This window comes from Lygodium microphyllum, chromosome 20, assembly GCF_053477565.2.
Source record: "Lygodium microphyllum isolate KBCC chromosome 20, Lygodium_microphyllum_v1.1.10, whole genome shotgun sequence".
NCBI classification, from domain to species: Eukaryota; Viridiplantae; Streptophyta; class Polypodiopsida; order Schizaeales; family Lygodiaceae; genus Lygodium; species Lygodium microphyllum.
Genome location: NC_141154.1, coordinates 101529212 through 101555715, shown reverse-complemented (window position 1 = coordinate 101555715; position 26504 = coordinate 101529212). Strand labels below are relative to the sequence as shown.

Genomic DNA, 26504 nt, shown 5'->3' with positions numbered 1-26504 from the left:
TGATTATAGGAGAGAACTATGCTTGCAAACCTTTTCTTGCTCCAATTTTAGGCCTGAGACGAGGTGTTGAGCTAAAAATGAATTATAAATTTATTCTCTCTTTAAAACAGCCCCAAAACATATAAATTACCCAAAGTTCCATTAAATGGTGTGCAGTCCTAGAGAGTGTGTGGACATAAGCCAAACCCTAATTTGGGAGGATCCACTAATCTATAAATAGATAAGCTACCCACCACTCTATCTCATCCCTTGTCTTGTAGATTTCAACCACCATCAACTCTCCCTACAATGGCTGTCCAACCCATTGCAACTGTTGCCACATCATCACTAGTCCCTAGTGCCATGTCCACTACTACCACCCTGCCCCAATATACCATTGCTGCTGCGGTGATTAGCCACCATCACATTCAAGCAGTTACATTGTTGCATTTACCAATTCCAATTCCAGAGTATGTTACATTTGGATTTCAAGCCTACTGTCCTTCCACATTCAAGCAGTTACATTGTTGCATTTACCAATTCCAGTCCCAGAGTATGTTACATTTGGATTTCAAGCCTACTATCCTTCCACTTTCAGTATCTCAGCTCTGTGACTCGTGGTTACAACACTCGGAATCCATCTTCCGTGGACGTCACACTCCAACTACTCCTTCAACCTGCTCCAACCAGAGCCATCGACTATTGGAAAACTCTACCCTTGAGCCTCTTATACACTCTTTCTATCATTTACAACATTCATCATTCACTTCAAAGTTCTCTTTCTCCTATGTTTTTATTTGTGGTTTTGCATTTTGCATTTGTGTTCTCTATATTTCCCTCGTGGTCATACACTTAGTGTTTTCTTTTGTAAACCCTAGCCTCTCTCTCTCTCTCTCATCCAGTGGCTACCCTAGTGATAAGCCACTTGTTTTATTAACCTATTGATCTAGGTTCAAGTCTTCCATTTTATAATCCTATACTAAATGAGTGCCTAGATATAGGAATTGAACTCAAGACCATCTAGTCAACATGTGTCCATATATTCACCTCAAGAAGCATGATTGAGCAAGTGAAAATGAGAAAGAAGAGACTTTATTGCTGCTTTGTGGATTTCTAGAAAGACTTTGATACAGTTCCACAAGATAGACTATTACAGAGGTTGCAAACACTGGGGATCCCATCAAACATGATTTGGGGCATCTATGCACTATATGAGAGGGTGGTAAGTTGGATGACCATTGGAGTGAAGCAAGGATGTCCCCTCCCCCCCCCCCCCCCCCCCACACACACTCTTTGGTCTTTACATCGACGAGATAGAAGATCACATCACACAAGGAGGCAACGATGGGGTGGAGCTAGCAATTATGCTTGTCTCCATTATGTGTTATAGTGACAACATTGTTCTGGTCTCTGAATCGCAGGGGGGGTCTACAACAACATCTCCATGCCCTTCATGACTTCCGTACACAACATGGACTTACAGTCAATCTTCGGAAAACCAAGATCTTGATCTTCTACAAATCAGCCCCAATAAGGAGATAAGTCTTCACTCTAGGAGCTGAACAAGTGGAGGTTATGGACTCGTGTCTAATTAGGGATCCCTTTCACTACACCCGCTAGGAGATTCACCATGGCACAAGCAGCCAAAGACCAACTCACACGAGGGTACGCTACATTGGCCATGATGGAGAGAGTACCACCAAGCACACTTCCAGGAGCCTTGCACACAAAGATGGCTATTTGACACACTGGTCACACCAACCATGATGTATGGTGCATCTATTTGCACCCTCAGTCTAGCTACATATCTGACACGGATCGAAAGACCACAGATTATTATTCTCTCACAAATGATCTGCAACACACCATCAGTACCACATGAGATTTTTAGACCAAGTTTGTTGCATCCCCCATGATAATGGAGGCTCTCTTTCAAACCATCAGCTTCATACACAGACTACATGACATGCATCCAGACAGACTACCTAGGAAGGCCTTCAAGGCCTTTCAAGGCCTCTAGGCAACTAGCTCAGGCAAGACATGAGACTTCATGGTATGCATAGGTCAAGCAATGGCTTACATGATATGGGAGACATGGACCATCCCCTCCCCCCTTTCAGAATGATCTTGACTTCCCCTTCATACACCTCACACATATAAAGTGGAACTTGGTTGTGCGACAAGATCTCTACCAATTGTACATACAGCACACATGGCTATCACCCAAGCAACCTCTTCCCCCAAAGATGTCTTACTAGAGAGACCACTTCATGAAGACTGCCATGGATGGCTTCATTGAGAGACCTAGATACTTAGATGTATACATGCCATATGAGAGGTGGGTAGCCATTGGCCAGCTTAGGATATCCTCTCACCAACTCAAGATCAAGGCCAAGAGAGCAGCCCACATTCCTAAAGTTGAGTGACTCTACAGATTATGCCATGCGGAGTAAAGAACAAGGAGCACTCCATCTACTAATGTAGAGCCTACAACATAGTCCGACCTAGATACCCCATGCTATTTGGAGGACACACCTTGCTCATACTAGTTATGGAGTCCCCACACCAGTACCACTTGGGCCAATTTCTAGTTGAGATCCAAAGGCTCCACACATCACTACTACAATCTGGCACTACACAAAGAGGAGGCGCCACTCAACAACTTACAGATTTGTTCCAAATAGGGACCACACACACATCTACACAAAGAGATGTGATAGTCTAGAGAGCAGGGTAGCATGCCGCCCACGGATATAGGGGTACTAGACACAAATGATATATGAGAGAGAGATGAGGGAGATCTGCCAGCAACATGAGCAATAGCTGCCAAAGTTGAGAGCCCATGCCAAATGATACCCTCATACTATTTCATCCAGGATGTACTCTACCCACCGATCCTGACTAGGTGAAACTAGATATACGAGTATCATTCACAGCTACACAGCTAGACATGTACTATCTCATCCTCCCTTTGTGTCCCTACATGAGCACTATTTTGTCTTGTACACCGCTTTAGCTTCTTTCGCAGTGTATCACTAACCATACTCTAGCACATCACATTTTGACGTCTAGTGACAATCAATTAAACCCTCTCTCTCTCTCTCTCCAACATAATCTTTAAGTGTAGCTCCATTAAAACCATGGGACGAAAATGAACAAGAATGGTACTTAACTCTAGTTTTCATAAAATCATGACATGGAGATGCGACTGCCAGCATTTCAAGAATCATTTTTCTAGTTTTGTTTTGAGAGATACTTGAGATTGAGGTAGCCTGTCTACAAAGAATCGGGGAAGGCCACCACGCGCCCTGTGAGAAGACGTGGTAGACAGCATCTTGCAACAGGAGGAAGGAGCCCCATTAGCCTTTGCCTTGATGGGCAGTGCCAGAAATACTGGCCTTGCTTCTGGCATGCTGTTATGTCTTGTTGCCATGGACCCAACTACCACCTTCAGGCCCCGCCATAGAAGCGCACGCATCCTGCCAACTGCTGCAAACTTCGAAGGCACCAATTAGCCTATATCTAACCCCCCTTATCAGCACTGTTCATTATCCTAAAGCAGGCCTTATTAACTGTTCATCAAGAAAAATTCAGGTTTAGTGTCAAGTGAAATTCATATTTCATTATTCAGTATTCATGAAAATTTGAGGTTTAGTGTCAAGTGAACTATATTATATCTGAAAAAAGTTGCAAATCTGAAGTGATTGTTTATTAATTTCAAATCATAGAGTCACTTTAGTTATAACAATATGATCCAAAAGATCTATAAAATCTTTTCAAACACTTGCAAATTGTCAAGTTTGAAAGTTTTCTATTGGGTGGCGAATTGTCTTCCGTGAACATTGCTCATATTATGGGGCCTTGTGAGGGTACCAAATAAACCGTCAGAAATGGCATCGCATTAAATAATAATAATAAACATGTATTTATTTAAAATGCATCTAGAAATAACAATGAGGAATTTTTCTTGGTCTTCATAAGAAATACCATTTTTTTGTGGTTTTGAGCTCATTGATGCCATGAGGGCACTTGATGAACATGTAAGGAAGACATGGGGGAAATGAACATGGTGGAAGCTATATGTTATTTTGATTACATCATAAATTATAAAAGCGTGTATCTCTCAAATTATTTGGGGTTTTGATCACAATATGATTTTGGTTATTTTGTTTTGCATACATAGAACTAGCATTCCTTGCGTGTTTTTTGTGTGTAAGAAACACTAAGCGACTTTGCATCAACAACACCTTCTCTTCCCTTGCTTCTTCCCTACACATTTTATTTCACTTTCCTCCTCCTCCTCCTCCTCCTCCTCTCTCTCTCTCTCTCTCTCTCTCTCTCTCTCTCTCTCTCTCTCTCTCTCTCTCTCTCTCTCTCTCTCTCACATAAAAATTTTCTCTCTCCAAATTTATCTCTAAATGTCTTTCTTACACCTCTCCCTCGTAGTTTTTTTACCTCTTCTCGTAAATTTCTCCTTTTTTTCCTCTCCAAGTTTTAATTTTGCTCTCTCTCTCTCTCTCTCTCTCTCTCTCTCTCTCTCTCTCTCTCTCTCTCTCTCTCTCTCTCTAAAATTTTCTCTCTCCAAATTTATCTCTAAATGTCTTTTTTACACCTCTCCCTCACAGTTTTTTACCTCTTCTTGTAAATTTCTCCTTTTTTTCCTCTCCAAGTTTTAATTTTGCTCTCTCTCTCTCTCTCTCTCTCTCTCTCTCTCTCTCTCTCTCTCTCTCTCTCTCTCTCTCTCTCTCTAAAATTTTCTCTCTCCAAATTTATCTCTAAATGTCTTTTTTACACCTCTCCCTCACAGTTTTTTACCTCTTCTTGTAAATTTCTCCTTTTTTTCCTCTCCAAGTTTTAATTTTGCTCTCTCTCTCTCTCTCTCTCTCTCTAAAATTTTCTCTCTCCAAATTTATCTCTAAATGTCTTTTTTACACCTCTCCCTCACAGTTTTTTACCTCTTCTTGTAAATTTCTCCTTTTTTTCCTCTCCAAGTTTTAATTTTGCTCTCTCTCTCTCTCTCTCTCTCTCTCTCTCTCTCTCTCTCTCTCCAATTTTTTTCCTCTCTCTAAATTTCTTTCTCTAACTTTTTATTTCACACACACACTCTCTCTCTCTCTCTTTTTGTCACTCTCTATCTTCTGAATCTTTTCTTTCTTCTCTCTTTCTTCTTCAAATTCTTTTCCTTCTAAATCTCTTTATATTCTCTCTCTCTCTCTCTCTCTCTCTCTCTCTCTCTCTCTCTCTCTCTCTCTCTCTCTCTCTCTCATTTAAAAAATTTCTCTCCAAATTTTTCTCTAAATGTCTTTCTTACGCCTCTCCCTCATAGTTTTTTTCCCCTTCTTGTAAATTTCTCCTTTTTTCCTCTCTAAGTTTTCTCTCTCTCTCTCTCTCTCTCTCTCTCTCTCTCTCTCTCTCTCTCTCTCTCTCTCTCTCTCTCTCTCTCTCTCTCTCTCATTTAAAAAATTTCTCTCCAAATTTTTCTCTAAATGTCTTTCTTACGCCTCTCCCTCATAGTTTTTTTCCTCTTCTTGTAAATTTCTCCTTTTTTCCTCTCCAAGTTCTCTTCTCTCTCTCTCTCTCTCTCTCTCTCTCTCTCTCTCTCTCTCTCTCTCTCTCTCTCTCTCTCTCTCTCTCTCTCTCTCTCTCTCTCTCTCTCATTTAAAAAATTTCTCTCCAAATTTTTCTCTAAATGTCTTTCTTACGCCTCTCCCTCATAGTTTTTTTCCTCTTCTTGTAAATTTCTCCTTTTTTCCTCTCCAAGTTTTATCTCTCTCTCTCTCTCTCTCTCTCTCTCTCTCTCTCTCTCTCTCTCTCTCTCTCTCTCTCTCTCTCTCTCTCTCTCTCTCTCTCTCTCTCACTCATTAAAAAAATTTCTCTCCAAATTTTTCTCTAAATGTCTTTCTTACGCCTCTCCCTCATAGTTTTTTTCCTCTTCTTGTAAATTTCTCCTTTTTTCCTCTCCAAGTTTTATCTCTCTCTCTCTCTCTCTCTCTCTCTCTCTCTCTCTCTCTCTCTCTCTCTCTCTCTCTCTCTCTCTCTCTCTCTCTCTCTCTCTCTCTCTCTCTCTCTCTCTCTCTCTCTCGCTAACCCAAGGCAAGGCTATCGTCTACTCTTGATAAGTTTGCCCGACGAGCTTGCAATCTTACCCTTCTTGAGCCTTCTTACCACCCCTATTGCTATCATCGTTTGTGCTCGCACTACCATTTGTGCTACCTGTCTTATCTAAGCTTGCACCACTGTCGTCTAAGCTCGTGCTCCCTTAGCTTGTTTGTTTGCACTATCATCAAGAAGAGAGAGAGAGAGGGGGCGAGTGTATATTAGCATACATCATAGTTTTCCGAGTTCATCATCTTGCACCAATTCGTTTGCTCTAGCAATGTAGTCATCAAAGGTCCCATTGCCCCTACTCCACTATTGGGTGAGAGAGAGAGAGAGAGTGTGTGTGTGTGGATGTCTATTTGTGGAGGTAGGAGCACAAGAGAGGTCGAATGGGGTGTGAGAGAGAAATGGTTGTTCAACTGGGAGAAATGACATGTTGAATGGGGGGAGAGAGAGAGCACTGATGCCATAGAGCTATCCCACCAGCACTCCTATCTACCCATGCTCCCACCCTATTTTTGCACTCCCACCTTATGCATGAGAGAGAGAGAGAGAGAGAGAGAGGGCTCTCTACAAGCTTGATAGAGTTCTCTTTCCACAAACATTTGTGCATATGAGAGAGAGACCCCACTGGCACCTACATGCCCTACAACGCACACACACACAAAGTGTGAAAAGGAGGCTTTTAACTAACATAACAAAGTGTGAAAAGGAGGCTTTTAATTGACATAACAAAAGAATTTTATCATCATATTGTCTTTTTGGAGGGAAATTTCAAAATAGGTTAGGTTTGGGAGTTACATTCAAAATCAATATGGTGCTTCGGGGATCATCAAACTCACAGCCAAAATAATAGTATAGTATAGATTGAACATCACTTTGTTTTTTTGGAGGGAAATTTCAAATTAGATTAGGTTTGGGAGTTACATTTGGAATCATCCTAGTGCTTTGGGAATCGCCAAACCCACAACCAAAATAATAGTATAGTATAGATACAAAATAAATTATCAACCTGAATTGTTGTGTTCATTATTTAGGCCTTAGATTTTCATCATGGCCTCTTGGAGCAATTAACAAACTTATGCTTTATCCTTTCTTGCTTTACTAACTTAAAGGGAAGGCCCTAATTATTTATCACCCTTTTTTTGGGTGACTAGGCTAGAAATTTGAAAGATGCTATAGGAACAATGGTGTAGTTTGTTGAACTTATGTGCTCTTTAGATTACTCACACACTTTAATCACCAAGCCATGACTTGTTGGAATCTTTGAACACCTTTTGCTACCAAATAAATTAGATGTGTTCTTCTCAAGGCTACTTGTTAGAGCTTTGCTAATGAGAACTTTGCTTGCCAAGAGGAAACTGTCGTGGCTTATATAGAGTAAGTCTAGTTCTAATGTCTTTTAGATAGGTGGGATTTTGAAGAATGTCACTTCCTTTGTTTGGAGTTTGCATATTATTGGAGAGTTCAATCATAGTTCTATTTTAATGACATTCTAGCCTTTTGTACCTCCTACTATATTTAGAAGGCGGCAAATTGGACACAATTTGTGGGCAAGTTTTGTTGTGGAATTCGACTTAATATTTCTTGTTAGTGGCTTAAATTTGAAAGACAAAATCATTAAGAAACTACTCTTTTTTCCACATAACTATTTGCTTATATTGAACCTTAGTGTATGGACATTGATATATGAGTGATTCATCTATAGGATGTGATGTAAACCATTCAAAGTCTTTCATTTATTCAATGTGTTTTTTCAATGAGTATTAGAGTATGCATGATTTATCTTATGGGTACACAAGGAAGAGTTTCATTAAATGGGAGATTGAGAGGCTATATGTTTCATATCTTGACATATTTTTGTAATAGATAATGCAAAATAAATCTTATTATGAAAATTATTAGTTTAACACATTTTAATAAGATAAAAATACAAAATAATTCCTCGCATCAATATAGAATTTACTTAAGTAGTGGATGTGTTTGTTTACATGAGTGGAAGTAAACGAGTCTAGTAATCAAGAAAATTCGATATGAAGAATATAACTCTACATATGTGTGTATGAGTCCATTAATTAATATTTCTTATTTAAATCAAGTTAAAAATATTTAAAAATATATTTAATACTCGTGTATATGTCTATAAGATGGGAGCACTAGAAAAAGCTATGTGTAGTTATCAAAGATCATGAAGTTTCATCCAAAGTTTAGAATCAAACTAGGCAAAAGTGTAGCAAAGAGTGGACACAAAGTTGTACTTCATTTGATGAGTACCCTTGTTTAGTACCTAGGTAAAGCTATATAGTAGTATTGAAGGCATTACAAATCAGAAGGGAAAAAAATTGGAAGAAAGTTGATGTAGAATAGCCCATCATGAATAAGAATTCAACAAAGTGCATGAAGGTTCACACAAGGGTATAGTGGTATTCTCTATGTCTTCATTATAAAATTTTGAACTTTTACTATTTATTCATCAAAATTTCTTATTTTTAAGATACTTAACTCTATTTATACCATCCCTAGCTTATAAAAGCTCTCATTTTCTATTTATATGGCCTAACCTAAGTGGGGAGGAAGCACCCCTTTCCCAATAGGGCACCATGAGCACCAAACCAAGAGTGTGTTACATGTCCTAAACAAGTAGAAGGAAGCTTTAGATGTCAAGTGGAGATGATAACCTCCAAGATGCAAGATGTTAAGAGCACCTAAATCTCTCCTTTTCACCTTGATTACTAGGCACCCAAATCCTCTAGCACCAACCACACACCAACTACTCCTCTAGTAAATGAGTAGCCTAATCTTAGCCCCACTTCTAACCCTAATAAGAACCCCAACACCACTTCCATATCTAAGAACCTTGTCCCCATGTCCACCCTATCTTAATGTGTGGATGTGCAGGGCCCTCCAAACATACAAGAAAAGCAAACATGTCATGAGGTTTGGGTAAAGATGTGAGCTAAGAAGCAAGTAGATTAAGCCCAACATGCATACAAGATTCATAAAGAGTTCTAGAATGGCAACTAGCTATGGGTGCAAATACTAATGCTCATTATCTAGCCATTGCATCCCTTGTTACATTCACCAACAAAACAAGAGCCACTATCAAGGCTCACAAAGAGAAACATATATGGAAAAGTCTTAACCCAAACACTAGTCCAAGAAAGCAAACGTAAAGCTAAAGTTAGCTAGTTAGATATCATTCACCCATGCAAGTCATGGCCTGTTGTAAGCTCAACAGTTCTAAAGAGCTTAGTTTACCTCTTTTAGCAATATGTTGATATCTTTTAGTAGATATATGGTCTCTATATTTAGACTGACCTTGGTGAGCCCATTATGATTGCCCATCCTTTTATTATAAATTATGATTTTTTTTGAAATTCACTATGAAAATAAGAAGGGTTTTACTTTATTTACTTTTGTAGATTTTGTCTATTTTTTTAAATCCATGATTTATTTGCATAATACGTGTGACATCGATCACATTATGATTAGTAGATAGATAGAAGGATACTAATGTGCTTTGTATTGTGGTGAGCAATATTAGATGGGATTATGTGGAATAGATATTTTGAGAAAGAGCATTTGAATGTGTAGGTTATGGTTGAATGCTTCATAGCATGGAATTGTTGTCTTTTTGAATGCTTCTTAGCACAAGGATATTACAGTCGTATAGGCACAATTTACCTATTTGAATATCATTACTATAAAAAGCCTAGAATGCTCGATTACTATTTTGTATACCTTAGAATAGGTTTATTAGAATAGATTAGAAAATATTAGGACAAAAGCATGGCATTCGCACAAGAAAAGCAAAAGCCAAAAAAGAATATGCTTTTCAATTATATTTTCAAGCACAAGCGCTTAATAGAATTTATGAATACATATATGGGGGAGGAGCTCACCTATACGTGGGGTGAGATTATACTCAATATTACATTGTGTATGCTTTTTTTATTCCTCTTCTCTCTTGTCTTTATTATCTTTCTTGTTCAATTTGCATTTTTTTTTCCAGTTTTGACTAATAATTGATTATTGCATGGTGAAGGAGCTCAACATGTTTGACCCTTTGGACCATATACATTTGTGCTCATCTCTTGGCATCCCATGCCCTAATGTAGGCTATCCCCCCTTGACCCCTTAGGCCTCTCAATTCCTTAGCATGCCAACTTCTTGCATGCTATCAACATTACAGTCGAGTTTTCCTACAAATCATATCTACTCGAGACCCTTGTCCTGGCATTACTCCACGCTTTTGGAAGAGTTTTTGTTCTCAAAAACCCAATTATGAAATCTCTTCTTGAGTATACTAATGTTTTCCCGGGCAGAACCTTCTTCAACTTTATCAGTTCACCTTATCAAAACATTTTTACAAACATGATGGTATGAATGGTGCTCATAAAAGTCCAAGTTCTAGTCTCACTTGTGAGGTTGGACTAGTGGTTCAATAATGTCTACTAACCTCCTTGATCCACTAGAATTTCATCATCACCAAGTTGCTTTGGCAATACCAAGATTGAATGGAATTGATTTGAGGATGATAGATCTAATTTGTAGGCAACTTTGCCAACTTGTTTAAGGTTTATGAATGGGCCACAATATCTTGGAGTCAACTTGAAGAACTGTTCCAGACTTTTGAAATTTTTAACATTTTACAACTCATAAATAGACATTGTCACCCTCTTTAGAAGTGATCATATGTGTAGCTATGCTCATTTACATACTTCTTATAGTGGTCTTGAGCTTGCTTAACATTTAAGCATGCCATTTTTAGCATATCAAAATGATCTTGAAGAAAATCCTTTACATGCTAAAATTTTCTCATTCGCCAATCCCACATTAACTTGTGAATGAGGTTGAAACTCATATGTAAGCAGAAATGGGGACTAAACACTATAGTCATGTGCTTGGCTCTAATGTAGATAATCTTCACAATTAAAATGTTTCTAAGTGACTTAGCACATCTTCTAGAACTTACTTTACCCGCTCAATTTTCCATTAGTTTGATGGTGTTCGTTTGTACTTAGATTGAGTATTGTATCTAACCTTTTAAACCCGACTCTCCAAAAATGGCTATACAACTTTGATTACGATTTCTTATGATATTGGTTGACAACCCTTATAGTGATCCACTAGTGATCTCTGCAATTCGACATGCTAATTTGGAAGACTTAATTGTTATCTTTGTTGGAATAGATCTATATACCTTAGTGAATTTTATTAGAAGTGGTCATATCATAAGTTTGCTAGTGCCCATAGCCTAACTTATAGGCACTCTCTTCATTTCTTATTTGATATTGGCCAACCTATTTTGTGGTAGGACAACTTTTTGTATTTTTGTCTATAAAAGGAGAGTGTGTGGCCATAGTCCATTATCCATCATGCTTGTACTTGCAAATGCTCGGTGTGGAGAGAGGAAGCTTATGGAGTGTGTGAACTAGCACTCAACCATTGTACTCTTGTCATAGTGGATTCCTATTCCTAGTTACATCTTGTGCATTGTTTCTTTCCTTGATCTTGTGCCTTTCATTATCCTGCCGCTTGTTTTCCTCTTCTAACATGGTATCACATATTTAGCTTGGTTGAAAGAGTTATGTTTGTGTTTTTGTCAATTGGGACTAACTTTGTGATTTCCTTTCCCTATGAATAGGCCTTGCATATCTATGCACATCACATCCAATCTCTTGTATCGCCATCCCATATCATCCTTTGACCTTCATGTGGACATCATTGGTGATTTTGCTAAAGTGTTTGCAATAGTGTTTGTGTGTATCACTATTCTTGCCATAGCCTAATGTAGTGTGGATCTATTTTTGTGACTTATCGTTTAATTGGCTAGGATCTACACCAAGTGTCTTTTTGGCATGTGACTCTATGTTTACCTTGCATTGTGTCATTGGTGTCCACCATGTTTATTCTTGTTGAGGTGACTACGCTACTACTAGTGCTGGCATCCACTGTGTTTGTAGTTTGTCATCTAGCATGTGATTCTTGTTAAAGCACATGTGTCCTGGACATCACACGCTCACCAAGTGATTACTTGATGTGATGCTTGACTTGGAGTGCCTCTTAAACTATTTGACTTCTTGCATATGCACCTTGCTACATTTTGATGACCTTCTAAGATCCCATTCTTGTGTTGACTTGTTGCATTCATTGTGTTGACTAACCTCATATGGCTTGCATTGACAACTTGTTGCTAAGTCGAAATTGTTGTTGATGACTCTCTTCCTTGAAGTGTCAACTTGCTACTACTGATTAGATCGTGTTCCTGCATCGCTTTTGTTTAATGTTGGCTATGCATGACACATGGATGGTGACAATTAGCATACTTACAAAGTTTCATTGGTTGACTTGATTAGTTAATGGAAGTATTCCATGTCATTTGAACTCCTATGTGCTTGTTCGTGTGCATGCCTTTGTGGTTTTTAATTCACATGCTCATGTACTTTGTACGGGCATTCACACTCCATTCGCTACTCTCTAATGAGAAATAATTTTTCCTTTCTCATCTCACTTCATTATGATCCTATTTGTTCCATTGTGATCACAAGTTTCCCCATTCTAACATATCTTATGGAGCTATGGTTGAGTGTTCTTGTGCTCACCAATGCTTTTCAAAGAAGGTGTTAGATTGCTCTAGTCTTCAAAGGAATTAATGCTTTTTATCATGATGTGGTGTTATAGTGGTCATGCACATGAAGGTGAAGAGAAGGAATGGTGTGGCATAATGTCACATTTGTAGAGAATGAAGTTATGATATACATGTTGCTACTTCATGTGGTGGATATATTATGGTTGTGCTTGGTGAAGTACAAAGACTAGATACATGTCTACCTCATCTTGGTTTACTTAGGGTCTCCCTATGGCTCGAGTTGATGTTTTTTCTCATCTCTAGTGACGTTGCACTCCCTCATGTACTCCTAGCAAGAAGGGGCAAGTGTGAGGGTGGAGAGAGGGCAGCTGATGCTCTTTCATTATTAGTGGATTTGATGTGTGTTGTCGAGTTTACATCTTCTGGTGTCTGATCTTGGACTTGTGTGTCTAGTGCCAAGTTCACGCTAGGACATGTGACATTATATGTTCATGTGGTCTTCCATGAGGGGACTCAAAGGGCATCCATATGCTCTAATGGAGGGATTTGGTGTCATGGTGAGCTATCCATGGAGCTTGTGTGGCTATAGGAGGTGCAAGGTGGCTAGCTCGACTACTTTGCTTTCAGACAGGGATTGTGGCATTTGGATTTCTTCATCAAGGTAGTCTCATTGTGATGCATCCAACAAAGTGCACGTTGTTTGAATATCCATGGTGCATCTTGGGTGTTATTGTTCATTGCTTGTTCACCTATGATCTAAGAAAGAGAGGGTGTTAAAAGTGGTCATATGATAGGTTCACGAGAGCCGACTACCTAATTTATAGGCACTCTCCTAATTCTTTATTTGGTATGGCCAACCTATTTTGTGGTAAGAACACTCCTTTTGTTCATAAAACAAGAAAGTATGGCCACAATCCATTATCCCTCACACTTGTACTTGCAAATGCTTTGTGTGGAGAGAGGGAGCTTATGGAGTGTGAGTTGGGACTCAAGAATTGTACCTCATTTTGCCAACTATGCAAAGGACTATGTCTTGGTCATATATTGCTATGTCATTTGCAATCTAGAGGTCAATGATTAATCTATGTTGGATCAACCAAGTGCCATCATTGGAGTCTATGTGTTGATTGTTAACAAGGCTCTCGCACGCATGCTCTCTGATACTTTATTGTGATCTCACTTTGATAACTCCCTTATGATGATAAGTCCCTTTCCCAAATAGGTGCCAAGATTTTACCTATAGTGCCAAGATTTTAAGATTTTAAAGATTTGAATTTTAAGATTTTACCTTAAGTGCCAAGATTTTTCATACAAGTCATATTAGTTTTATTTTTTCATATCTTGCTTGGATATTTGAGTTAAAAAAGTCAAACCTAATACTATGTAATATATAATATCTCTTAAAGTGACTATTTTATATTTATAATTCTATTCATAAATGCATATAAGAGCTAGAAGAAGCATAAATGGATACTTTGAATTATAAATGGATACTTTGAATTTTAAGATTTTACCTTAAGTGCCAAGATTTTTCATACAAGTCATATTAGTTTTATTTTTTCATATCTTGCTTGGATATTTGAGTTAAAAAAGTCAGAGCTAATACTATGTAATATATAATATCTCTTAAAGTGACTATTTTATATTTATAATTCTATTCATAAATGCATATAAGAACTAGAAGAAGCATAAATGTATAGTCAAGCTAGCCAAATACGTAAAATATATGCCACAATATAAATCTATTGTAGAAAACCATGAATGCCCAAAGGCATGGATGAATAGCTAGTGAAGCTATGCACTTGAGAAACCATATATATATCTATTCTATATACTATTTATAGCTTTGGCTTAGGGACCCAAACCAATGAGAAGGCCCTCGAGCCTATGTGGCATAAGGAGAAAAGGTTTGGTGATGAGTGGAAATCTTCATTATTATGATCTCTATGTGTTGCGCATATGTTTGTCTCTATGCATTTTTGGTTGCGAAGGACAAGAAAATGGCATAAAGAAATCTGTGTCCATACGTTGGTTTCTCTCTCTATCTCTCTAGTGTCCCACTTTCACATCTTTGGGTGTGATGCTTATATCCATGTAGACAAGAAGAAATGAGACAACAAACTTCATGTGAAGTCAAAGAAGCTTATTGTTGTGTGCTACACCACACCCACAAATGGGCTAAGGCACCACGACCTATTTACAATAAAGACTGATGTGAACTAATATGCTAGCTTTGATGTAGCTATAGCCTATGATAATTCCATTGATGGTGCTTCTTGTGCAAGTGGTGCTTCATCATTGATTGAGCCCCCTCCACCATTAGCTCCATCCCTTTCTTCTTGGTCATGATTGGCACCCCCTTCTTGGTCTTTGACTCCTCCCCTCCATCCCCTCCTCCCCCTTTTACTCCTATTTCACCCTTGTTGACAACTCCTATTCCTCCTTCATGGAGTGTTTCTACTCCTTCCCCATCACCTCAGGTGTCTTTTGGGGGACCTATGACATCTAAGGAGGAGCCCTATTCGTCTCATAAGGGAGATGTACCTTTCTTCTTGGTCATGATTGGTACATAAGGGAGATGTACCTTTCTTCTTGGTCATGATTGATAAGTCCCTTTCCCAAATAGGTGCATTACAAGTACCAGAGACCTCTTGGTCTCTTTCATATTAGAATGAGCCTATCACCATTCCTCATCAATAGTAGGAGGTGACTTATAGAAGGTTGATCGGACTCATGAGATCTTGTGAAAGGAGGTCAACATGATGGACCTTGGCAACATTCACTTCTTCCTTGGTCGAGAGATTTGTTAGATGGAATAGGACAACTTCATCTCCTAGCATAGGTACATATTTGAGCTTCTTTCAAAGTTTGGTATGGTCGAGTGTTGACCTATTTTGTGCCCTATGGATATTGAATTAAAGTTGGTTTCTATCAGGAGATCCCCTTCGTAAGGCTACCAGATACATGTGTGATGTTGGATCATTGATTTGACTTATTTATACTAGCCCAAAATATCTCTTTTGTGGTGGCATTGTTTTCTTATTTCATGAATATTGCTACTCAAGCTCATTTGCAAGCTACTTTGTGTGTTGTGCTATAGGGGACTTGATCCTATGGGATCATCTATAGAGAGGGGACCACTCTTACTAGATGGAGTGACTCAGATTGGGCAGGTGATGTGAAGTCATGATGCTACACTGTAGGTTTTACTTTCTCTCTTAGCTTGAGAGCTATCTCATGGAGCAATAAGAAGTTAAGGGTGAAGCCCTAATGGGAGTACAAGGAAGCAGAACCAAGTGAGGTGCAAGCTACAAATGATGGAGCAAGAGAGAGAAACACATGTTGTGAAAACTCAAACACTCACAATGTGACACCAACCTTCCCTTATTCATTAGTTACATAAAGACTCCATAAAGAATAAGGAATGAAGTAATAGTGTTGGTGGGTGTCCACCACTTGTAATGTACAAGTGTGCAAGTATTGTAAGTGTAGTGAATATATTGGTGAAGTAGACATAGGTGCCTTTACCCTTAACAACCTCCCCCTTAAAGAAAAATGTGGCTCTAGTGAGGAGAGAGTAAGAAAAAAAAGTGACAAAGTACAACATAACAAGGAAAGAAATCATCTCATCCTATGTCTATCATCTTCCTAAGGAAGGAAAAATATTCTATTGAGAGACTTTTAGTGAGCAAATATGTAGGATTTTGGTCACTTGAGATCTTGACAAGCTCAATAGGCTTATCCTCAACAAACTCTCACATGAAGTGATAACACACCTTGATGTCCTTTGTCTTTGCATGGAAAACTAGATTCTTGGCCAATTGAATAGTACTCATACAATCCAAATGTAGCTTAGGGACCACATAAATAATACCAAGGTCAGTCTAACAAGAGAGTCTCCTTGCAAGCCTCAATGGGGACTGCAACATACTCTACCTTTGTAGTAGATAGGAAAGTTCTTTTTTGCACCTTGGATATCCAAGAAACAACACCTCCAGTAAAGGTGAAGACATAGCGAAAGGTAGATTCCTACTATCTGCATGTCCTGCATAATGAGAGTCGGTGTACCCCAAGATTTTTGTATCCTTGCCACCATAACATATGCAGCGATCTACAATGCCCTTAAGGTACCTCATGATACCCTCATGACGTCCCAATACCACTTGCCAGGTGTAGCTATATAGCATCTCACAACTCTCGCTGCAAATGCAATCTTAGGAGGACGAGTGGCCATCATGGCATAAATCGAATTTTCCACTATGAATGCATAAGGGATCTTGGCCATCTTGGCCTTCTACTCATTAGATTGCGGATAATTAGCCTAATTGACCTTCACATGAGAAGATAAAGTATAGCCAATAAGCTTAACATCTTGCATATGAAACCACTCTAGGACCTTTTGGATATACTCATCATGTGACAAGTAAAGGAGACCCTTAGAGCGATCGTGCATAATGCACATCCCAAGAATATATGAGGCTTGTTCTATGTCCTTTATCTTAAAGCTCTTCTTGAGCTAACTTTTCAAGGCATCTAGCTCGTCTTGAACTCTCCCAACCATCAACATATCACCCACATAGAGTAGCAAAATCATAAGGCTGCCATTATGGGCCTTTTTCATGTATAAACATGGGTCCATATCATTGTGGACATATCCTGGTTAAAGGGAATGCAATGGCAATGGAGAAGGAGAAGAGGAAGATGCAGGAGAGAAGAGCACACACAATGTAAGTGTTGTCAAGAATGATATGACAACTTTATTGCACTATCTCATATATATGAATAAAGAATATGGGCGGTCACTGTACATGGGCATGATAAAGAATATGGATGGTCACTGTACATGGGTAGGCCCAAGGGCCTTTTACCCAACAACCTCCCACTAAAAGGCCAATGGGCCAGGGAGTGAAAAAACAAAGAAAAAGGAAAAGAGACAAGGTGAGGAATCATGACATCTCACCCAATGCCCAATCGGAAAGCGAGGTGTGCAATAAGCGGGAACCTCTGCAAAAGAAGAGTCAAGCATCCCCGAGTCCATGATATCCAGGAGACAAGCAATCCCGCATCTGCATACAACGGAGCAATCCAAGAATGCTTCTCATGAAGCAAGCACAACTCATGAGTGCAAGGCTATAATGCATAAGCATCAGAGTAGCATATAGCATGAGCGTGGCTCATAGGAGACAGCTGAGAGCACATAGACTCTCCAAAGTCAATCATAGAAGAAGGGCCAGCATCCCGACGGGGTCTCAAGATAGTATGCGGCCTTAGCGAAGCAGAAGACTGACATATGTAGCATCAACCATAAAGCACATTGAACTCACATCAAGAGGCTTGAGAGATGTCTAGGTCTCATAAGAGACAGCATGACGGCTGCGTATAACCTACTGGACATCCAAATCCCATAACCTGTAAGCCTGAAAGTCACCATCTCCATAACCAAGGAGGATACATGTGCGTGACATAGGCATATTTGTCATACATATAAATGCCTGGCATCCAAACATCCTCAAGTAATCATAGGAGGGTCTCATGCCACTCCATGTCTTGTGTGGTGTAATACCATCCAAAGTCAAACACAGCGTCCTATTAAGCAAGTAGATTGCCATCATAAGGGCCTCAATCCAAAAGCCATAAGATAACCCAGCTGTGGTAAGCATAGAAGCAACCTTTGCCTGTAGAGTCAAGCACATGCCATGAGCAATCCCATAATACCGTGGGCATAGGAAATCAATGCCAGTCTGTTGACAATAGGATTGAAAGTTGGGGGAGAGATAGCATGACTCTCATAATCCATCTGCAAGCACCTAGGCTTGCAACCAACAGAATCTGTAAACCTATCAAGCATAACTGCAACATCCTCAATCCGTACCAAGGGAAAAGCCCAAACACGGTGGGTAGCATGATCCACAAAGGTCACAAAATGAGAAGCTCCACCAAGTGACTGGGTAGACATAGGTCCATAAACTGCACAATGGACAAGATCTAGAGGATCATGCCTCTCATGATCACCATGAGCCAAAGGAACTCTACAAGGACTATAAGAACAATCAGGGCAAGCATCAAGATCTACATGTGACATAGGAGGCGGCAATGAATGAGACAAGATCTCCATCTCTCTGTGGTGTATATGGCCTAGGCGATAATGCCATAACAATGCATGTGGTATTCGGATAACTACAACCATAGAATCTCCCACATGAGAGACATGCACTGGGTAATGAGAACCAATTCTAGAACCTCTTGCCAAAACCAAGCAATCATGACAGATCTTCCATGACCTATCCTGAAGAGAAATGGAGTAACTTGCATTATGCAACTAACGGATAGATATCAAGGTCTTACTAAGCATAGGGATATGTAATACATCATGGAGCATAAGAGAAGTCCCATCAAACAAAGCTTGGTGTATGTTCCATGTACCAACAATAGCATAAGCCTGCTCAATGCCCAAATCAATACATTTGTCAACCTCCCTGTAAGAAGAGAACCATGCTCTATGAGGGGTAACATGACAAGAGGCTCAAGAATCCAATAACCAATCAAAGACATAGGCCTGATCATTGAGCAAGTAAGCTGTAGGGAAACTAGATGGCAGGAGGACATGCTCAAGTGCATCATCATGGGTAATTGCATGTACCTCACCACTAGAAAGAGTGGTAACACCTGCTGCATCATTGACTCTCTGCTCATGTCGAGTCCGTCTCTATCTCTGCTGCTCTCTAATCCATCTAAAACATTTTCTTTTAACATGCCCAAGATTTCCACAATGGAAGCATATGAATCTGTAACTAAAGAACTTGTAGAAGACGACAAGGAATCCAAGTCATCATGAATAGGGCTATCCATAGCATCCACGGAGCTCAAGGAGTCGAGGGCTGTCCCAACAGAGGGAACCTGCTCATGAAGACAATCATTTGCAAGTACATGAGTGGTAGAAGCATGCTACAAAGGCTCATGAAACTTCAATGGACGGGCGGACATAAAGGCATTGACCAAGGATGCAAAAGCTCCCACATGAAGAAGAGTTGTAGCCAACTACATGACATAACCAACCACAGTATGGTACAACATAAGACATCTATCATAAGAGCATATGGATTTCAGCCATAAAATCAAACCATAACCATAGGCATACGCATAGCTCTGCAGTACATCATGCCATCTGGGAAAAGCCAAGTCAAGCCAAGACCGGCAAGAGGTAAAATATCTTGCAAGAGTCAAGCTCCAAGAAAAGCCCAAGTATCTATACAACAACATCCAAATAAGTGGCTCTGTAAAGTACATGACAGTCGACAAAGTGCATAGCCGTGAGCAACTGCTCTCTGACCTGTATGGGCAAAAGCAACCCAACTAGCATAAAAGCTAGGCAACATAGAAGCAACAAAGCCATAACTACAAAACCCAAGCATTGTCAAGAAGTCCACTGATCAACGAGTAACCCGCAAAGAACCAAGCATCAATGAGCAATGAAAGCTCAATAACCAACTGCCAAGATAATGGAGCAAGCACTACTCAAACATGTATCAGCATCCAAATAAATCCAAGATCCATAATCGGGGCATTAAGGGCCAAATAGCATCCAAGTTGCATAAGTGATAAGCTGACCATATGCAAACTACTCCACAAAATTCTCAATTGCAAGTCGATTCAAGCCCAAACATCTGCCATACTGCAACTCAAAAGCATCCACATCAGACATCAGTCCCATAATGGGTAGCACGGGACATAAACCTTGTCAAGTGAAATGACAACTGCTGCAAAGAAAATGACAATGAACCAAGAATTGAGCTCTACTCTTTTCTCAAGAAGTATACGGGAGCATAAACATCAAAGTGGCATCATCCAAATACATTAGCATATCATCCTAAGTAGTTAGGAGCACCGGTAAACCATAAGCATAACCAAACTAAAGGTAAATTAACCTGTCAACCAAGGTAGCATAAATCCCAACTAACAACAAAGTGTCTGCATCCAAATCAAGGCTCAATAGCTCTCAAATAGCATATCAGGGCATAAACCATGATGATCAAGCATCAATACATCCAATAGGACACCCGAATGTCAACAAAGAGCATTATGCATAAGCCGTCCTTGATAAAACCTTGCTATAAATCAAGCTATGGAAGCTCAAATCAAGTCCCAAAGCATCTCAAAACATTGGGCAAACATCCCCAAAGCATCTAGGCATCAAATATCAAGCGTCGGGAGCATCATATAAGCTAAGAGCATGTCACTTTCTTACTGTAAATCAACTCATATCTATTGCAAAAAATGTCATGATTAGAATTTGGCAAATTTGACATCACCATTGCGTTCGGAGCATGCCAAAACCCCAAGTTAGACTCTTACCTTGCCTAAATTGGGTTATGGATGCCCGAGATATGATAAAAATATGATTTTTGAGCTAGAATTTGAAACATGTGCAAAAAAATGTGAGCTGCTACTATGGGGATTGCTAGTTATCCTGAGGATAAGGGGGAAATTGGGGGCATACAAGGTGCCCAATGAAGCCAAGGAACACTTGCAAAGAGCCTATGAGGGCCGGGGAGAGGTGGGAGATGAAATCTTACCTCAAAGGAAAGAAGCCATGGTTGGCATTGAAGCTCCAAGCTCTAGGTCTTCAATCCGGGCCGAAGGGGCCAAGCTCCACGATCAAGATTTGGTCCAAATCTCTGATACCAGTTGAAGGGGATGCAATGGCAGTGGAGAAGGAGAAGAGTAAGATGTGAGAGAGAAGAGCACACACAATATGGGTGATGTCAAGAATGATATCATAGCCTTATTGCACTATCTCATATATATGAATAAAGAATATGGGTGGTCACTGTACACGGGCAGGCCCAAGGGCCTTTTACTCCAACACTTGTGAATGCATAAAAGCATCAAATTGGTGGTGTCATTCCCTAGGTGCTTACTTAAAGCGATAAAGGCTCTTTCTCAATTTGCACACTAGGTGTTCCTTGCCTTGTTCCTCAAAGCCCTAAGGCCATTGCATATAAATCTCATCATGTAAGTCCCCATGTAAGAAAGCTGTCTTTGCATCCATTTGATAAAGGTCTAGATCTAATTGAGCAACCAAAGCTAGTACTAAATGTAGGGTAGTCATCTTGACAATAGGATAAAAAATCTTATCATAGCCAACATTATGTACTTGCTTAAACCCTTACTAACTTATCTCACCTTGTATGCCAGCTTGGGGCATCTAGGGCTACTTTTCAACTCATACATCCACTTGCATGGCAAAGCACACTTCACTTAGGCAAAGGAACCAAATCACTTTGATTGCATGGCCCTCTCCTAAGAGTGACTATCACCCCTATTATGGCCTCATCATAGGTAAGAGACTCACCAACATCTATCATCATAGCATAATCCATGGAGGGCTCAAACTGCTCAAGGGGACATCTATCTCTAGTAGAACCTCAAAGGAGGCTGTGGGGCCTATTCATCCTATCTAACATCATGGCCATGGGTCATTGGAGTGTCAATTCAGTACATGCTATCTAGCTACTAGCTATATAGGAGTGGGAGGCTCCTCCTAATATATCATACTGTGTACCTCAACTACCTACTCAGGTTGCTTATGCATTTTTTTCTCATAAAAATTAATATCATGGTTTTTACATATGACCTTCTGATCAGCCTATAGATCTGATAGGCAATAGCCCATCTCACTAGCATCCCCATAACCAAGAAAGATGCATTTCATTGATTTTGGATCCAGCTTATTACACTTGTTATTGGGAGCATGGTAAAAAGCCTCACGAAACCAAAGCCATGAAAATGAGCATATGATGAAGGTTTTCTAAACCATATCTCCTCTACTATTTGATATTCAATAGAATGATGAAGGTTTTCTAAACCATATTTCCTCTACTATTTGATATTCAATAGAAGTACATGGGGATATATTAAAATCAAATGTACAACAATAGTAACCGCCTCAGCCTAGAAATGCTATGATAAGTCTGCTTGGCTATGTATACTATGGACTCTCTTGTGAATCATCGTGCTCATATGATCAACCATACCATTCTAGGGTAGGGTGTATAGGGTGATCAACTAATGCTTAATGCCCTTCTCATCACAAAATTTATAAGAGGCTTTAGATACATACTCACTCCCATTGTTAGATCATAGATATTTCAATCTATACCTAGACTAGTTAACAATAAGAGCAAGCCAAATGTTGAAATGTAGCCAATACATTTGCTTTTTGCTTTATAGGGTTTTCCCGAACCTTCTATGGGTAATCGTCAATGAAAGTAACAAAGTACTTCATGCCACCTAATGAGTGATAGGGCATAGGGATCACCCATGTGCGTAGTGCCAGACTTCTTATATGAATTGTGTGTCTGCTACCATAAAGACAATGATCACAAGATTAGAAAACATCTATAGTCATGGGGGGCAAAAGATACTGCAAACGTGTAAGCATTTTTATTCCCTTTAATGACATGTATCCAATACAACAATGCCATAACAATACGTATGGTATTATAGCCACTGTCAAAACATGGTCGATAGATCCAAATACAAGTAAGGGATAAAGAGTGCTAGAATTGGCACCTCATGCAAGGACAAGATTCCCATGGGTGATCTTCCATGAGGAATCACCAGAAGACACAAAGTAACTTGCATCATCCAATTATCCATTAGAGAGTAAGCTTTTGGTCAAATCCAAATCATGGTGTACATAATGCAAAGTAAAGATATTGCACGTGAAGTAAGTTGTAGTCATATATATCTAATACCAAAAATATCTAATGCCAAGTCATTACCTAATCTCACAGATCCTATCATGCTACAATAGGAGTAGAATCACTCTCAATAAGGGGTAATATGAATGAAGCCCCTAAATCAATTTGCTAATACTGAGTAAAGTAGATGAGGCATCAGTCAATTGTGAAACATCAAGAGAGAGAGTTGCAAGTATGTAATCATCATCCAAATCAATATGCACTATATTAATCTCTTCAATCTTAATGCTAGACTTACTCAGAACAACGCTACGATCATCATTATTTTCTTACACTTTGCCATTCCCCTTTTCCTTACACTTGTTATCATGCATTTTATGGGACTATGGCCAAATATGACCTAGATTCCCACAATAATGACAAGTCAATGTGGACTTATAGCCACGAGACTTACTGCGAGACTATTCTTGTGATTGAGAACGAGACTTTTGAGAGTCTCTTCCACAGTCGTCATTACTACTCTTAGCATTATTGCCTCTAACTGTCAATGCATGAGAGCTATGGAAAGCATCAACATTCTTTCTCTTAATTTCTTCATTAAATAGTGCATCCACTACATCCTAGAATTTCAATCCATCAGTAGGCATATTGCAGACATAGCAATATATAATGTGTCTTATAATTCACACAATGTAACCAGTAAGAACAATGGTGGAAGATTCTCCTTAAAGTCAATGTCTTGCGAAGAAAAGTGGTTGAATATAGAATGAAACTCATCTAAGTGAGTAGACATAGAAGTCCCCTCCTTTATACAAAGTTCCATGAGTTGCTTCAACCAATACATCTTAGAGAGGTAGGGCTCTACTTATCATAGACATTACACAAAAATATTCTCCCGTAACTACCATGTAATTTGCCCTTGAGAGACAAAATTGTAGAATACCTACTTAGAAAGTCACAAAATGATTGTAGACTTACATAAGTCATCTAATTCAGCCCAATCCTCCACATCAAAGGGTTCAAGGTTCACATCCTCATGTCTCAACGACTTAATTTGCAATTTCTATACTAAACTTGCCATATAGTTGTAATTAGTACCATCCAATTTGTCAATGTTATAGAAAGCACTATCATTTGATCCACTAGCCATAATGCCAACAAATGAATGCATTTGTACAAGAAAAAGACCATTGTAAATTACTCCAAATTAGCTCCAAATCACATCCTAGACAAGGTCTAAATGAAAGAGAATACCAAAGTGTAGGGCTATCCACTAATTGCGAGTAATGAATTGTCAAATCAAAGCATTTGCTCTCATAAATAATGTATAAACTTAGAATTACACCATTGCTATAATAAGTGCAGTAGCAAATCCAAGATAAACTATGGGCAATCGATCAAGAAAATCCAAGCTCCCAATGCTAGGTATATCTTGAAACAAAAGTGATCTATAAGAGCAACTAGCAACGATTGTTGAGCATGCAACTAGTACCAAGTTCTATCACAACCTCAATGTATTAGTAAACCATACATCTAGTAGGCAAAGACATTATGTATATAGTAGGTCTCAAGAGAAATAAAAGAGAATTGCCATATGCACAATCAACTAAGCAAGGGTAACCAAGCACAATACATAGCCAAGTAGTGTACATACATCAGTGACATCACTCTAATAAAAATAGGTGCCAAGTCCAAAGCATGAGTCAAATCAGCCCATTGAAGAGTAAATGGATCCAAGAAGCATCGAGAGAGCATATACATAACTCAATGAGTCCCACTATCTCAATGAAAGAGCTCAACTGTACAAATCCAAAGCTCAATATAAATATCCAAGTGTCAAGTGACTCCCATTGGAACAAACCAAATGCCAACTGAGCAAGAAAAGCTCAATACATCATGTGCATGACATTCGAGCATCCAAGATACATCAAGAGTACATCTTGGAGTATAAACCTCAATAAATCTTCAAAGCTAGTCACTGAAGTAATTAAAGCATATAGCCAAATCTCCAAGATATCAACTATAGCTCAAAGTCAAGTGCCAAAGCATTCCATACACATACTGAAGTGCATACATAAAGACCAAGCATCTATACATTGATGTGGAGTACCCAAATAGCATCAAATGGTAATAGGCATAGCCTTTCACAAGCAAATAGCTTGTTGCCCAAAATTGCTTACAACTATAAAATGCCCTATAACCACTGAGGTATGGTAGCTCAAATCAATCCACAAGACATTTTCCAAACATTCATAAGTGAATTAGGTACCAAACAGGCATCAATAGAAGCATGGCTAAACTTCAAACACTGAGAGTGTGCTGCCTCATACCTATATATAGAGGTCTACTATAAATAACAACCACCAATAACTAAGATGTGACCACTTCAATGAGTCACCAAATGGTCTCAAGCAATGCTAGTGATGATGATGATGCCAAGTATGTACTTAAGGTAGAATGAGCCAAGTAAGATCTAATGATGACCTACCATGGTTGATTTCAACTAGGGTAGGAGACTGTCTTGGCAAGGCATATTGTGCATGCTATCCTAGGGATACAACATCAACAAAGGGCCACAATAGAAGCTCAGCTAAGACTTAATAGAGTCTCAAGGAGGTCCTGAGTAGGGTGGAATAAGTCAAGAGCAAGCAAGAGTGTCAATGTTTACCTTGAATGGAAGAACCCATGGCTGTCCTCAAGCAATGAGCTAAAGCTTTCAAATTTGAAGTCAAGCCGAGGAAGCTCCTTGATCCAGGCTCTAATACTAGTTGAAGGGAGAATCCTGAGTGGGAGTAGGGTCAAGTGAAAGTAGGGGAGGTGCAAGCTATGGAGAATGGAGTAAGAGAGTAAGAGAGAGAGACATAGGATGTGGAAACTCCATCTATCACAATGTGTGACCGGTCTTCCCTTATTCATTAGTCAGTGAAAGAAAAAAGAATAAAGTGATCATGATAGGCTCCTACCACTTGTAGTATACAAGTTTGTGAGAATTGTAAGTATAGTGAAGTGTAGTGAATACATGGGCGGCATAGGCACGTGCACCTTTACCCCCAACAAGAAGTAGCCTACCATTTCCTTATCTTTTATGAAGGCAAAGTACGAAGCACTTTGTTTTATAGTTATGGAGGTAT

At 39.3% G+C, this 26504-nt stretch overlaps 1 protein-coding gene across 4 annotated transcripts in view; it reads right to left on the bottom strand.

Annotated features, from left to right (window-relative positions):
- The window catches only part of LOC148019174 (methyltransferase), a 68053-nt gene extending 64515 nt beyond the window's left edge, over window positions 1-3538 (bottom strand). For 2 of the 4 annotated variants that reach the window (XM_087660718.1, XM_087660715.1), the window contains exon 1: window positions 3236-3535. Coding sequence is in view for 3 of the 4 variants with exons in the window: in XM_087660715.1 (XP_087516841.1) it covers window positions 3236-3457 (222 nt within the window). In the remaining variant the exon portion in view is untranslated. Of the gene's footprint in view, window positions 1-3235 lie in introns of all 4 variants that reach the window. The other 2 variants (XM_087660717.1, XM_087660716.1) reach the window with 2 other exon arrangements.
- Between the last annotated feature and the right edge of the window lie 22966 nt (window positions 3539-26504).